Source organism: Mizuhopecten yessoensis, unplaced genomic scaffold (genome assembly GCF_002113885.1).
Source record: "Mizuhopecten yessoensis strain PY_sf001 unplaced genomic scaffold, ASM211388v2 scaffold9945, whole genome shotgun sequence".
Classification (NCBI taxonomy): domain Eukaryota; kingdom Metazoa; phylum Mollusca; class Bivalvia; order Pectinida; family Pectinidae; genus Mizuhopecten; species Mizuhopecten yessoensis.
In genome coordinates, this window is record NW_018408301.1 from 141,361 (window position 1) to 155,449 (window position 14,089).

The 14,089-nt window shown below is 39.5% G+C and overlaps 1 protein-coding gene across 2 annotated transcripts in view; it reads left to right on the forward strand.

Moving 5' to 3' along the window:
- LOC110459037 overlaps positions 1-13,707 on the forward strand; it is a 65,887-nt gene extending 52,180 nt beyond the window's left edge. For both annotated transcript variants that reach the window (XM_021511067.1, XM_021511068.1), the window contains 4 exons: positions 6,780-6,914; positions 7,154-7,253; positions 8,299-8,362; positions 11,817-13,707. In XM_021511067.1, coding sequence (XP_021366742.1) covers positions 6,780-6,914; positions 7,154-7,253; positions 8,299-8,362; positions 11,817-12,470 — 953 coding nt within the window. In that variant the 3' untranslated portion in view covers positions 12,471-13,707. The remainder of the gene's footprint in view (positions 1-6,779; positions 6,915-7,153; positions 7,254-8,298; positions 8,363-11,816) is intronic.
- Positions 13,708-14,089: the final 382 nt, after the last annotated feature.

The following is a 14,089-nucleotide window of genomic DNA, read 5'->3' on the forward strand; positions in this document are numbered from 1 at the left end:
TTTTTCAACTACCTTGAAAGGACCTTGCCAAAAACTCATCAGCTTTGATGACCTGCCAACCTTCTTTTGAGGGAAAAACACATAGACCAACTCCCCCGTCTCGTAACTATCCCATTTTAGTTTCAGGTCATGGTAATGTTTCTGTCTCAACATCGCCCCCTCCAAGTTTTCTCTGGCTAACCTATGAGCCGAAACCAACCTCTCTCTAAGTTCCCAAGCCCATTGACTTTGCAAAACTGGTTTAGACTCGTTAGGGAGATCATAGAACAGATCAACTGGGGTAGAAACCTCTCTCCCTAACATAAGCATGTTTGGAGTAAACCCTGTACTTTCCTGTTCTGTTGACCGGTACGCCATCATAACGTAAGGTATGTGAACATCCCAGTCATCCTGACACTCATCAACATAGGCACAAAGCATGCTTGCAAGAGTCCGATTGAATCTTTCTACCATACCGTCCGATTTCGGGTGATATGGCGTAGTTCTCGTTTTCTTGGTGCCAAGCAAAAGACACATCTCTTGAAACAGTTTGCTTTCATATTGTCGCCCCTGATCCGAGTGTATGGCGTTTGGTACACCAAAACGAACAACAACCTCTTCCACGATGAGTGCAGCAACTGTACTGGCCTCCATATTTCGCATGGCAAAAGCTTCTGTCCACTTGGAAAAGTAATCACTTACTACCAAAATATATCTGTTTCCGTCCTTTGTTTCCGGTAATGGTCCGAGTATGTCAGACGCCAATCTTTCCATGGGATATCCTGTAGGCTCTATTTGCATAGGTGCTCGTCGTTTTGCACATTCTTTCCTACATACACAATGTTTGCACCCAGCAATATACTGTCGAACATCTCTTTGCAAGCCAGGCCAGTAGAACTTCTGTCTCACACGACTCAGTGTTTTGTGCACTCCTAGATGCCCACTAGTTCTCGTGTCGTGACACATGTTCAGCATGGTTCGTCTTTCCTGATATGGTACAACTATTTGACTCTTTTTGTGTTTTGAAGGGTTTACCCAACGTCTGCACAGTAAACCGTTGTCAATAGTCAATTGATCCCATTGTGCAACAAGGGATTTTACCACATTGCTCAGAGGCTTTACCGAACCTGGATTTGGCTTTTTCCCGCTCTTTACCCATTCAGTTACTAATTTCAGATCGCTATCGGCCTCCTGCTTTTCTTTCAATGTACTTGTATCTTCATCTTGTTTGTCAATATTCACTTTTGGGTTACCATCCTTCTTGATCGTTCGTACAGGAAGTGGTCCCTCCCCTTGGTCACGTTCCCAATCTTCATAGAATCCACACTGGTGACAGGGAATCCTACTCATTGCGTCTGCGTTTCGGTGCAACTTCCCTGCTCTGTGCTGGATTTCTATATCATATGTTGAAATGACCTCGAGCCAACGAGCTAACTGTCCTTCTGGTTCTTTGAATCTCATTAGCCACTTGAGTGCACTATGGTCAGTTCTCACTATGCACTTATGTTTGTAGAGATATGGTCGATACTGCTTGATACAATATACCATTGCTAGTAACTCCTTCCGGGTTACGCAGTATTTCCTTTCTGACTTGGTAAGTGCTCTACTACTGTAAGATATCACGTTCTCCTTGCCATCAATACACTGGGACAAGACTCCACCAATAGCAAATTGACTCGCATCTGTGTCCAAGATGAATGGTTTGGTAAAATCAGGGTAGGCTAAGATTGGTGCTGTGATCAAACATTTCTTAAGCGTATCGAATGCAATTTGGCATCTGTCTGTCCAAGTGAAAGATGTTCCCTTCTCTGTCAGCTGGTGAAGTGGTTTTGCGATCTCGGCAAACCTGTGAATGAAACGTCTATAGTAGCTACAAAGTCCAATAAATGACCTCATATCTGTCTGCGTCACAGGCAGTGGCCATTCTTTCACTGCTTTCACCTTTTCTGGGTCTGTTGATATGCCATCTCCTGAAACAATGTAACCCAGGAATAACACTTGTTTTCTAAATAGATGACATTTCTTGGCCTTGAGTTTTAGTCCTGCCTGACGTAGTCTGTCGAACACTTTTTCCAAGTTGACTATTGCTTCATGAAACGTTTTCCCTAAAACAATGATGTCATCAATGTACACCAGGCATATTTCCCAATGAAGCTTAGCCAGCACTGTCTCCATCAGGCGTTCAAATGTCGCTGGACTGTTGCAAAGTCCAAACGGCATCACGTTGAAATGGTAAAACCCACTTCTGGTTACAAATGCAGTCTTTTGCTTATCTGCTTCGTCCATTTCAACCTGCCAGTATCCCGAAAATAAGTCCAGTGTTGAGAACCACTTTGCTCCCGACAATCTGTCCAGTGATTCATCTACCCGGGGCAATGGGTATGCGTCCTTTATCGTTACCTTGTTCAGGGCACGATAGTCCACACAGAACCTTAAACTGCCGTCTTTCTTCTGTACCAAGACTACGCCCGATGCCCACGGACTAGACGATGGTTCTATAATTCCTCTGTCTAACATACTTTGGACCTGCTGATTAACTTCCTCTGCTGCATGGTGTGGAAATCGCCTTGGGGGTTGTTTAATAGGCCTTGTATTCTGAGTATCTATTGTATGCTTCACCATACTCGTTCTTCCCAAATCATCGTCTGATTTGGCAAACAAATCCTGTGACCTCAATAAGAGTTGCTTGACCTGCTCTGCCTGCTCTGGAGCCAAGTCCTTTCTAACTTCATTGTAGAGTTGCACAAGATGTTCTGGTAAATCTTGATATTTAAAACAGCATGTATCATCAACCACGTCCTGGTCAAGTACTCTCTCAGCTGGACTGATTTGTCCAATGTGTGTAGCACGATACACTTTCACAGCATGATCCGATGGATTGAGTAAGCGTACAGGAACAGTCTTCTGTGCCTTGACAACGGCCCGAGCTACCAGAGCCTTTCCTGTCTTCGTAAACTTCTCACAAGACTCCATGATACAGGCTTCACCACGAAGTTGTTCATTGTCAGGAACTTGCACTATTCCCTCACAAATTATCTCTGATCTTGGCGCTATACTGAGCGTCTCCTTCATACTGACTCGGTAGCATCCCAAATTACCTTGCCATGATAATGAACTGTCATTCCGACCAATTCTCATCTTTCCTTGCGCACAATCAATAATGCTTTTGCTTTCTTTCAGGAAGTCTAAGCCTATGATTCCATCTAGCTGCATGTCAACCACAACCGCTGTACACTCACAACTGTAATAGTCTATAGTTATGCGAAAACTTCCTTTCCCTACTACTGCCAAGGGTAGGTCATTGGCTCCAAGTATATCCCGCGTCATTGGTTGAAGATCTAGCCGGTTCCGGTCATTGATAGCTTTGTATGTTTGCTTTGATACTAATGACACAGTAGCACCTGTGTCTATCAGGAATTTTGCCTGAACTCCATTGATATCCAAGTGTACAAAAAGTCCTGCCTCTGCACCTTTACATCCTTGTACACATTTCAAGTGACTGGCGTTTGATGTTTTATCTGTCGTGTCCTTTGCTATCATTGCCAAATACTTGGGACATTTCCTTTTCATGTGACCCTCTTCCTTACAGAAGTAACACTGTATACTGTAGCGTCCTTTCTGTGCATCATATGGTTGCTTGTTTTGGTCCTTTTTACTATTTCCCTGTGTATCTCTCTTCGTTGCTTTTAAATCATGCATTTCTTCTTCAAGTTTCTTAATAGACTTTTGTAGGGACCCAAGCATGGTTGTCAGATTCTCCATAGCCTTATTCCCTTGACTGGTATCGTGATAAACGTTCTCACCAGAGGCAGACCTAACATACTTCTTTTCGTCCCTTCTGTCCCTTTCCACCTTACAGAACGACTCTATCTCAACTGCTAATCCAACAGCCTCGTTCAAAGTCTTTGGTCTTGACTGCTTAATTCTCAGTCTCATATCGAAATCTGGTAAAGCGTCAATGAAGTGATCCTTAGCCATCATCTCTGCAACATCTCTCGTTACTGTAGGGTACGCCAGATATGTCAATCGTTTGATTCCTTCGCCTAATTCAGGAATTGTCTCTGATGGGCCTAATCTCTTTTCCTTTAGCATTGAGCGATACAACTCCGTTTGGTTTGTCGGAGCAAACCGCGCCTCCAGTGCTGCTGTCAATAGTGTATATTGACCTGGCTCGTCCTTTGACATATTCCCTAGCACTGTCTGTGCATGTCCCCTCAATGATGCAGCAAGATATAACCCTTTTTGTGACTCGGTCCAACGATTGATTTTACTGCATGCCTCAAAATGTGCCTGATAATCCAGCCAGGACCCTGTCCCATCATATGTTGCCGGTTTCATATAATTAGACATTGGCTTCTGCATCGTAGCTAAAGCTTCATCATACATCCCCTGATCCTGGTAATTTGATTTCTTTTGCCGCACAGTAACACGTTCATCGTTGAAATCATGTCCTTCTATCATGGGAATATCATGTGTCACCCTCCTCGGACTATAGCAAGTCTCTCCGTAGTTCTGATCCCTCTCATGTACAATATCCCTGTTTCTTTCACTGCGTCTCTGAGACATACGTCCAATTTCATCAGGAGTACGGGTGTGCATGGGAGTATCATCAAACCTTACTGATGGACGCCGGTCTGTAACATCTCCCCTAGTATCTTTATGACCAACAATATCACTAGAACGCCGTGTAGTTCCTAAACCAGAGTCCCTATGTCTATCACCTTCTACCTGTTTAACGATACTGGACAAAGGGGTTGGTTGTGATTTGAGCCTTATTCTATTTTCCCTTAACGTTGCTTTTTCCTCCTCCAAATCACTTATCTCGCTGTCCAAGTCATTCATTGTGAACAACTGATCCTATTATTTCAAAGAATGTAAAATTAAACTACCAACACACTATAATGCCTTTATAGATAAATATATAAAACTATCACAACAGTGACTGGATCCCACTACGCTGCCACCAAAATATATGTAACGGATGCGTGCCTACAGTTCGTTACCAAGTTCGTTCTTGGACCCAGTAATTGTTGTAACAAACAAGTGCCGGCAATATATACAAAATAATGGCCGTCTTTCTGACTCAAATAACTATTACCTAATCTACACCCGGTAGATATTTTACATTAATATACCTCTAACACTAATATAGACAAAAAGCCAACTAAAACAACTGTATCACAATATATCCGTCACCCTGTATCAACAGTACGTCGCCCTGTACTGTGATACCCTGTGACTATGTACACTATACTGTAACACAATTTATTTTAACCATGTACTATAAAGGAATACAGTGGAACCCTAGCTTATGCAGCTAGGCCCAAACTTATACAGCTTGGTCACTGATTACCTTTTTAGAGTTGTTCCTTTTTTTCTTCGACCGCCAGAGCAAGAGAAGCTTTTCATCTGATGGAACCTCTATTTATATACCTAGCCATCCAATGAAATGCCTTCTTTCATTAGCCAATCAAAACTACTCTTACTTCCTAATTACAAAGAAATAACTAAAGCAAGTCTATACTAACGATCATTTATTGAACAATGTAATTAACAAAGAATCAACCGCTTCAATACTGTAGTAAGTTGAAGTGTAACGCTTGTTAGAAATTCTAACAATGTGACATTCATACCTAGAACAATCGCTACCTATGGTTTTCAAACATTATCGTTATTGAAGTCATATTTACATAGTGTAGTTGTAATGTTCAGTAAATATGGAGTCGTTTATCCTTTAGGGTGTTTAATCCTGCAGGTTCGAGGAGAGAGTAGGTATATTGTATCCTATTGCATGTCGTAAAAAGCAAATAATGTGGGGCCTCCTGTAGAATTCGGGTTTCTGTGTTCTCTGCTGAGGAAACTTGGTCTACTGTCCCCATTGCAACATTTTTACCGTCTTTCTACTTTCTTCAACTTCAAACCTATTTCGTTTCCTAGTGCCTTTCTTGGCACCTTACTTTTGGCTTTCGTGTTGAAAGGCAATGGGTTCCCTCCCCAGGCCGGGACATACCAAAGTACTTCAAATGGTAGCTGCCATTTCCTGATAAAAGCATATGGGTAATCACAAGCCGTTGACAGTGTAATGTGACCGGGTGAATACTGTGCTGGGTGCCTTTGACGAGTTTTTTTCTGTGAGAGACCACAATAAAGTCCGCAACAAATCCGCGGTATCGTAAGGAGTAAAGCGACCAACATACCCTGCCTCCATCACTCATACACGCATGGACACATGGATTGCACACATGGAGTGACATTAGCTAATAACAGAACGTTAAACAAAGTAAAACTAAACCAAACAAAATCAATCATGTATTCCTGAAATTCAACAACACAATCGTTGAGATCATTTAAACACGAACGATGTAATAATATAACACTTATAGACACACAGATCAAGTGATAAGAACAAAGAATAGTAGTCACACTGGGAACAAGTACGATACGTCACAGTAGAGGTTTAGTATCGCGCGTAGTTTTGGTTCTTTGTTGTACAATTATGAATAAAATGGCGTTGAACCGAGTATCTTATGGGTATATATGGTCGAGTGTATTAGTGAGAAAAAATAGGCGTACATTTGAATTTTTATTTATGTTAATTTAACAGTTTGTATCAACCATGTTTGTTGTACACGTCGTATGTTTACTAAAACACAATTTGTTTTGCTACCAATCGAATGCGAGTTGCATGCGTTTATTTATATGCGGTGTATTTGTTGTAAATAATTGAAGCTTATCTCAACATTTATTGAATTTTCGCGACGTTTTGTGTTTATGTATATATGTTCATTTTGTGGTTTCAGTGATAAATGTGCCGATGTCGAGTGAGTCCTATCTCGTGCCAGACTTGCCCCCCGGACGATACGAATGGTGGATACAAAGTCAATTCCCAAGGGGGTTGAGCATACCCACCAGACCAGGCACATTCGTCATTAATGGTAAGTTACATGACAGAGGAACGTAACTGATGTCAACACACACACCAGGTACGCTAGTAAACTTGTAAATAATTACATTACTAACGCTTCGTAATATACCACATATATCACATCGTTAGAATAAAATATAATGATAAATTATCAATTTTACTTTGCTTTCCATATACAGAGTCCTTTATAACCTAATAATATTTAATGTTGAACAGTGTATAATTAAGATGGTTGTATGTCTGTTGCAGAGGAACCAAATTACACGAAGTACGTGGTTATAACTGTTGTTAGTGTTGCCGTGGTTGTGCTTTTCATCGTTGTGGCGGTGTGCTGCTGCAGGAAAGCGAGGTAGGTATGCATCGAAAGGAACTAAAAGGGAGGTAAATGAGTATACGAGGGAGCGAGAGACAGTTATGAAAAGTTGACTTTACAGCAAGGAATAGTTTGAATAAATTAACAAAGGAGTCAGGCACATTTAAGTGTTAGGTGAAGGATGTGAATGCATTTGGTAAAAGAAGGAGACAACACAAATGTGTGGTGTGTGTGTGGGGGGTGGTGTGTGTGTGTGTGTNATTAAAGCATGTGCTATTATAGAAAAGGGAGGAAAAAGCTTGCAAACAATGAGAGAGGCACTTGTTTTACAATGAAGGTAAACCAGGGTTCTGCAAGAGAGGCAGACAAGTGTGGTACAAAACAATGCAGGATCAAATGTTATGACAATTTCACAACAAATATGAAGCATCTACTTAAAATGTATAAAGTTGATGCAGAATTGCTAAAAATAATTAAATGAATAAATAAACCAAAATAAATGAAAAATAAAAAGATTTGAATAAATTTATAAAATGAATAAATAAAATAAATAAATACATATATACACTGCACCATAATGGCGTTTCGTCCATTTTAGACTCATCCGTAGTACTAGATCAATAGTGGTTAAAGGGGACACGTGTGTTTAAGGAAAGGGCCAACTTCTTTATCCGCTAAATATAAAAAGAAAGATTAACATATATTTACCAAAAAAGAAATATTATCGTTTTTCAATGAAGGTGTTTTACAAAAACATATTTTTCAAAATTGAGGGGTTTGTCTCCCAAATTGAAGTTAATGAAGATGTTTTCACCAGAAAAAGGATCCAAGTATGTTTATTTTTTACGGAGGAAGATTATTACAAGAAGGGATATTTATGTTATTTTCAAGAAAGCGAGACAGGTAGGTTTACTTTACAACAAAGGAAGGTTAACAAAAAATAGAATCTCGATACTACCTCAAGGAGCAGTCTTTATAAATCACAATAAGCAGTGGTTTTACTTTTAACATTTTTATGATATTGCGTTATCCATTTCAAATGCTTTAAAAAGACATTAAAATGATTTTTTTTACATTTCAGTCAATACTTGAGCATGGTGGATAAGGATATGAAACAAATACAACCTCCAGATATTAATGACGGTGTAAGTAAAAAAAAGGAGACTTTTGGCCATTTAGAAAGAAGGAAAGGAAGTATGCAACGAGTTATGATTTTTATATAAATATATTATATTTATCACCAATATACCACTTTATACCATATACCGGTAGCATTTTCGATTCAGAAAATAATATTATGCTACCAAATATACCCATAAATCTCAAGATGTAAGAAAGGGGCTCGTGGAATATATAACATATTAATCAAAAATGAAGTTTAACCCACCGCCCAAAATAAATGGAATCAAAATTTCAATATTGATGAAGATATGTGGAACAATATATACCTTTCAATACCTGTACCAGTTCCAAACTACAATGGTTACAATTCAGAATAAATCATAGAATCCTAACCGCAAACAAATGTTTATTTCAAATTGGTAAATTAGATAATAATATGTGCACTTTTTATAAATCTCATGCAGAAACAATAACACATATATTATGGGATTGTGAAAAGGTATCTAATTTGATAGAAAATATAAGAATTACTATTATTGCTAAAAATCTTGGTCTTCGATTTAATAAAAAAGAATTTATCTTTGGCAAGCAAATTAATAAATATTTAAAGTTCAACTTGGATAACTTGATATTACTCACGGTAAAACAATACATATATAAATCAAAATGCCTTGAAATAGAACTCAATGTGAATGGTCTAAAAATCATATCAAATTCGAATTAAAAGCTCACAAAATTATAATATCTAAAAATAACATTAAAAATAAAATATTTAAGACATGTATGTTATGTTTTATGTTAATCATATAACACTGACTAATATTGTTTTTATCATATAATTCGGTTTATTGTCAAATAAAATTCTGATTTTCCTGCACACTAAAAATGATTATTAGAAAATAAGAAGAAAGTACATGTTAAAGTTATTTAGTCGTTGAAAGAAACCGTGTGTGTTTTTTTCATCCTAGGGATTTGTTTTTATATATATTATATGGTTTACCTATATAATTACATATGTTGACCGTTATCACCTCTATTGTGTCTGTTGTTGTGCGTCGGCATCGTGCGTCTTACGTCCTTAAGCATTCACATATTTAACTTCACAAATACCACAACATTGTTTTAAATCAAATTTTGCATGAAGCCTTCCATGACCAAAGATGAACCAGATATGTACACGATAATGCTTTCGCCCCTCAGAGGCCTGAAGGGCGATGGCAAAAATCTATTTAGTCTTTTCAGACCAAGATGCTAAAATCGAATGCTCTTTGTGGCTCGCAATTTCCCGAGATGCTTTATTGCGAATTTCATTAACCTGTAGGAAATATGATAGCAGTAAGAAACTATAAAAATAAAGACTCTAACTCACCCCGAAGGCCTGAGGGGCAGGGCATAAAGACTCTAACTCACCCCGAAGACCTGAGGGGCAGGGCATAAAGACTCTAACTCATCCCAAAGGCCTCAGGCGCAGGGCATAAAGACTCTAACTCACCCCAAAGGCCTGAGGCGCAAGGCATAAAGACTCTAACTCACCCCAAAGGTCTGAGGGGCAGGGCGTTAAGACTCTAACTCACCCAAAGGCATGAGGGGCAGTGCATAAAGACTCTAACTCACCCGTAAGGCCTGAGGGGCAGTGCATAAAGACTCTAACTCACCCCACAGGCCTGAGGGGCAGGACATAAAGACTCTAACTTACCCGAAGGCCTGAGGGGCAGGGCATGAAGACTCTAACTCACCCAAAAGCCTGAGGGGCAGGACATAAAGACTCTTAATCACCCCAAAGGCCTGAGGAGCAGGGCATAAAGACTCTAACTCACCCGTAAGGCTTGAGGGGCAGGACATAAAGACTCTAACTCATCCCAGAGGCCTGAGGCGCAGGGCATAAAGACTCTTACTCACCCCAAAGGCCTGAGGCGCAGGGCATAAAGACTCTTACTCACCCCAAAGGCCTGAGGGGCAGGGCATAAAGACTCTAACTCACCCCAAAGGCCTGAGGGGCAGGGCATAAAGACCCCTAACTCACTCGTAAGGCCTGAAGGGCAGGACATAGAGACTCTAACTCATCCCAAAGGCATGAGGCGCAGGGCATAAAGACTCTTACTCACCCCAAAGGCCTGAGGTACAGGGCATAAAGACTCTAATTCACCCAAAAGGCCTGAGGGGCAGGGCATAAAGACTCTAACTCACCCCAAAGGCCGGAGGGGCAGGACATAAAGACTCTAACTCACCCCAAAGGCCTGAGGGGCAGGCAATACAGAATATCCATTTGCAAACATTATTTAGCAATTTTTCTTCTTCATACACATATATGCTTGAATCAAAATTGACATCTTCAAATAAAAACAAAAACAAAAAAACAAAAAAACGATACTACTTTATCACAACTGTGAAATTCATTATTCCAGTGTCACACATCCCTTCCATGGGTGAGGATATATTTTAAATCAGGTTTATGGAGAGAAATAAAATCTTTCTCATGGCTCAGGACATGTTGTTACTCTATGTCTGTTTCCTGACAGCTACGAGCTATATATTGTTGAAATTCTATATAACATATTAGTACGGTATGCATTCATAAATGACCAGCGACGCGTACGTACACAAAAGTGGTAAATACGACAGTTTACCATTTCTATTACAATCCTTCGAAGTATCCCCCTTAGCAGAAACGTAGTTTCGCAATCGCGCTATCCATGACGTAAACGATGTGCGGTAGTTCTCCCTTGGTATACCGGCAAGACACATGGCTTGCTACTAATCCGCCACTGTGGTTCAAAGTAATAGCCCCAGGAACATACCCTTTAAGTCGCAATTATCGTACATTTAAAATATATCTACAGCACATTTCAAACATTTGTCCTTTTGTTCAGATGTCAGCAAATAGGGGATCCACTAGGCACAATGCTTCTTTAATATCAAGCACGTGATGTGTACTGCATTCTGATGAGTTATCTCAGAAACAATTTAACGCACCATCGTCCTTAATTATTACTTTCATAGCAGCAATGTTCTTCTTGTATGCTGTAATAACTGGCCTGTCTGGCCGTGTGTCCTCTCGAATGTCATTCGCCTGAAAACAATTCTCAATGTGACGACAGAGGTGCCTTTCGTGCTGTACAACGCTGGATGTATCTGTTTTGGCGCGCCGTTCTTTGATATAGGAGCGTATTTCAGATTTAGTCTCAACCTTTATTTTAGCAATGAAAAGAAGTCAAGGAATAAGAGGGGAGAAATATCGACTTACTGGCAAACTAACTTTTCCGATGATGCGGCATAACTCTGGAATTGCTCACTAGTTCATCAACGGCGAGCTTGGTAATTGGCTAGGTGCCAGCATGCTTATTACATAAAACACACACATATAAAAGCGCCTTGTATGTATTAGTTTGCTTCTTTACGATACAGAAACATAATTCAAATGTATTGTTTTCAGGCAAGTACGATTTAAACTTACTGTATATATTATTTTCTTAACAGAGAGATTCCGGTATCGGTATTCCTAGCGATGGTAATTCCAGACTTCAGAGTTCTAGCGAATCGCACGAAACGGTTCCCCTGATACCAGTAGATTCTAGAGAGGAATCACCAAGTCCTGACCTAGCGTATTGTGGCAGTCAGGAAAAAGACAGTAACTTCAGATACAATGGCTCCAGTGTGGAGACGTATTTAATAGCAGGCCAATATTCTTACAAAACCACAGATAAACCCAATGACTCTATGACAAAGGAACACCTGTTAAAAACACCACTGATAAAACCAGAGATTACGACAACTAAACAACATTTAACACCAAACACAGACGGCTATGTGACCGTGGAACAAGATTTAACACCAAACACAGACGGCTATGTGACCGCGGAACAACAGTCAACACCTACTACGGACGACGATGTGACCGTGGAACAAGATTTACCACCAAACACAGACGACGATGTGACCTCGGAACAACAGTTAACACCAAACACAGACGGCTATGTGACCGCTACAGTAGTATCTAAACCTGAAAACAGGATCAACGTCGGGATGTCAGGACAACAATTAACATCTGCCAATGAGACACATATAACGGGCGGCTATGTGACTGAGGCACAACTGTTAAAAACGGTAGAAACAAACATCTATGTGACTTAAGGAACCCGTTAAAACCGGAGAACAAGAACGGTTATGGGACCGAAGAAGCACTGTTAAAACCTGATATAACGCCGAGACCGAGACGCATCTGTAAAATAGAACATGTGGTTGTAATGTGTGGTAAAAAAACTTCAGAAAAGGGGTGACAACTGTATGATTCTATTCTGGATGAAGTGAAATGTGTGGAGCATACGATAATTCCTACAGAACTTCGAGTGATGAGTTCTACCCAATAAAAACAATCGAGATAACATATAATAATTGCAAATTGTATATAAGCCTTAGTTGAATCTGTTGAACCAAAAACGTGTGCAAAATGTATATTTTTTGTATATCTGTGATAATTGCCCTAATGTAGCAAGGAAATAGAATCCAATGTTTCAGCTGAACTGGCCTTAAAGGCCTTGCTGATCCGCGGAAATTATTCTTGAAAATAAATTTATTTCTCCAGACCCTGAAGTAAAAAATAAACCAAAGTGGTTTAGGGGTGTGGTTAAGAAATTTGAGAAATGGAACACTTTCAAATTTCATCAACGTTACTTCCAGTAATGCTACAACCTAATGTTTTAACAGTTAATACTATCTGGGCTTAAACATACTCCAGTTTGTTTTGAACTGGTCACATAGGACACAATGAGGTTTAACTGGTACTTGACAACTTTAATCAGAAACATGCTCAATTCTTAAATGTTGAAGATATATGCTGTTATGAACTTACTGGAGACTAACTTACACTTTCTCTGTGGCAATGATTTCTGAATTGCTTCCAATTATGAGGCAAGAAAATGTCTGTAAGACATTACCCTTTGGTTGACCTATAATAAGCAACAATGATCTTGACCTTGGGACCCTGAATCGGGTTGGGACGGTTAATGGGTATACCAGATGCCCTTAACCAACATACAAATACACATCATTTATACCACAAAATAAATCATTTACGGTGCAGCTTTTCAGTGTATAGATGTAGTAGGGTACAATTTTGTAGACCGTTTATTGTATTTTTAATAGAAGTGTGCAAGTTCCGGTCCGGTGTTTTGTGACGCAAGTGTATGTCTTATTTTATTATGTATTATAAACCGGTTCTTTGCTATGTCAAAGGGCGAGTCTATTTTTATCTGAATACCCAGTGGGCATTGCGCAAGGCGCGCGGTAAATTCACACACCTGTGGACTTTGTATGATGATGGTTGGGTTTTATTGAGAGAGGCCATTTTCATCCTTTGTACTTGGAAATTATTTAAGTACTGATCATGTTGTACATTAACTATATTGTAAATAAGTATCTTTTAGGATTATTGTAATTGTATCATCTGGTAAAGATCGATGTTGAATTATATTTAGTAGGCTCTCTGTTGAATTGTGAGTGAATCGATCTTTTGTAATTTGAATTTCATGTTGTTTGGAGTTCACGTTTATCTTTTACATTATTCAGAAGAGGTGTGTTGAGATATATTTCATTCATTATAATTGTTTTCTAAATTCTGGTGAAAGTTAACTTTTGTTATCTTTGCTAATTATTTAACATAATTTGTAGATCCTACGTTTCGTTCTGTGGCCTGGTATACCGTCATCCACGGGTTGTGTCCCTTAAGCCCTCTTCCCTTTTTGAAGAGGTAG